Source organism: Acyrthosiphon pisum, chromosome A2 (assembly GCF_005508785.2).
Source record: "Acyrthosiphon pisum isolate AL4f chromosome A2, pea_aphid_22Mar2018_4r6ur, whole genome shotgun sequence".
In the NCBI taxonomy this organism is placed as follows: domain Eukaryota; kingdom Metazoa; phylum Arthropoda; class Insecta; order Hemiptera; family Aphididae; genus Acyrthosiphon; species Acyrthosiphon pisum.
The window spans coordinates 20,224,251-20,226,544 of NC_042495.1; the positions used below are offsets into that span (position 1 = coordinate 20,224,251).

At 27.2% G+C, this 2,294-nt stretch overlaps 1 protein-coding gene across 1 annotated transcript in view; it reads left to right on the forward strand.

Moving 5' to 3' along the window:
• The window catches only part of LOC103309972, a 7,888-nt gene extending 7,210 nt beyond the window's left edge, over positions 1–678 (forward strand). Inside the window, exon 4 of the mRNA XM_008186812.1 lies at positions 626–678. Within this exon, the coding sequence (XP_008185034.1) occupies positions 626–678 (53 nt within the window). The remainder of the gene's footprint in view (positions 1–625) is intronic.
• The last annotated feature ends 1,616 nt before the right edge of the window (positions 679–2,294 follow it).

Below are 2,294 nucleotides of genomic sequence, written 5' to 3' on the forward strand. Positions count from 1 at the left end.
GTTAACATGTTGTTAACCACCGAACAACGTAAAATTGTACTATCTGAAAGTTTGGCGGTTAAACTTTTTATTTTGAAAAAAAAAACGCAAACGTAATCCGCCGCATCAAATTTATAAAGATAGGTTTGATTTTGGTGGATTTCATCATTTGTATTCAGAGCTTCGAGCTGATGATAATTTATTCTGTTCTTACACACGAATGAGTACAAGAACTTTCGACTACATAAAAGAGGAAATTGAAAATGAATGCTATCATAAAACAACCAATTTTAAAATACCAATTTATGTGGAAGAGAGACTGATTATTACTTTAAGGTAAGCACATTAGTTTAATAAATAACAAATCAAAATGATTAATAGTTTTGATATTATATTAACAATAATATAATATATTAAAATATAAAACTAATTTAATTAAACTAAACTAGATTCCTGTATAGCAGTATTATATTAGCATTATACTAATTAAATAAAAAATAAAAACTTTTAACTTTTAAAATAATAAATTATAAAAAATAACTAAATAGCAATATTAAATTAACTTTGTAATGATTAAATAAAAAATAAAAACTTTTAACTTTTGAAATAAGAAATTATAAAAATACATTTTAATTTTAAATACTAGAATGTGTGTCGTCTGGATACTGGAAATTTGGTGGTACGTTGGATGTACGGTAGAGGCAGATGGAATAATGTAATTTTGGTTATGTGAATTTGTTGAGCTGAAGTATTGCTGTGGTGGTACAATTTCACGTATCAAAATATTTTGGATCTCGTTTCTCACTCTTAATTTTTGGATGGGGCTCAGTTTTTTAAAATACGGAAGAATGGATTTAAAAAAATGCATATCTTCGTCATCTGGAGCGGGTGATTCAGTTAATGCAGCTAGTTTTCGAGTTTCAAGATCAATCAGTTGTTGTTCAAAAGTATTGCCCGTTTCTTGTTTTTTTTGATCTCTTATTTTTTTTTTTAGTTGTCGTAAATGAAGTTGATGGGGGTGATGAAATATTATAATCATTTGTAGAAATATTTACTTCTAATGACTGGTCAATGTCCTCGAGTTCGTCTTGTTCCTCATTGATGTCTTCTTCAATCTCATCTACGTCTACATCGGATATATTTCCGTCACTTATTCTTGGTGTGACTGCGTCCTTCAAAAATAATATTGTACGAAAATAGCTCCATCTGCCTTGATATAGCGCAGCATATTCTTGACTGCTTCCAGAACGACTGGAAGGGATTTTTTAAAATTCTTTTAAAAATTGATCTCGAAGACTTCTCCACTTTTTTTTAACATCGTCTTTGTGGAAATTAAATTTAAATACTGTGCAAAATGTGTAAACCAATAACTATTAGAATTAAAATTAATATACCAATATACCAATTATTTGAACAACATTGAATCTTATCATATATATATTATCATCACCTATACATGATATAACTTTTGAAAGATTTTGAAGTTTTTTTGGCTATTTATGGTTACCTATAGTATTGAATTATTTGATTTTTCTTGGTTTTAGATTCTGAGTGAAACGATGAATGTATTGATTTTACAATGATGTATGTTTTATTTTTTAATTTTTTTTTTTTTTGTGTCTGTGTACACGATAAGTAGTAGAAATAATGCTTCGATTTTCGACTTCAGTATCTTGTTCGATGGGAAAGTGAATATCGTTGGTGCATTGGGGAGGTCAAAATTTAAATTTCCCAATAGTTTTCAAAAGCGCCGGGAAAAACAACATGAAAATTAAGAAAAAGCGGGAATTTTTGCGCAAAATCGGTTTTTGACAAAATCGAATTTTGTTTTTGGTGTAACTCTATAACAAATGAACGTATATACATGACATTTTCACTGGTCGTTTATATTCGCATTTTCTATACACGATAAAATTTTCCAAATATTTTGATTTTTTTTTAACTGTTTACGGACATTGTCAGTTTTCAATTTTTTTAGTTTTTTTTCTTTAAATATCAATAAAATGTTATTTGTTGGTTAAAAAAACTTGAAAATTTAATACAAGGCTCTTAGTATATTTTTTCAATGGTACATGAAAAAAATTAAAAATCTTTCGTCACAGTTTTTTTTTATAAGCGTTTAAAGTTTAAATCTTGACAAAATACGGAAAAATCACGAAAATTAGCAAATTATTTTGAGTTGAAAAGTCGTAAACATTTTTCTTTTGAAATCTAAGGTTTGAAAATTTAATACAAGATTATTCAGAAGTTTGTTTACCTTTATAAAAAAAAAAGTCTACTAGAAAGTCAAATTAAATTTTTATGAGCGTTTGAAA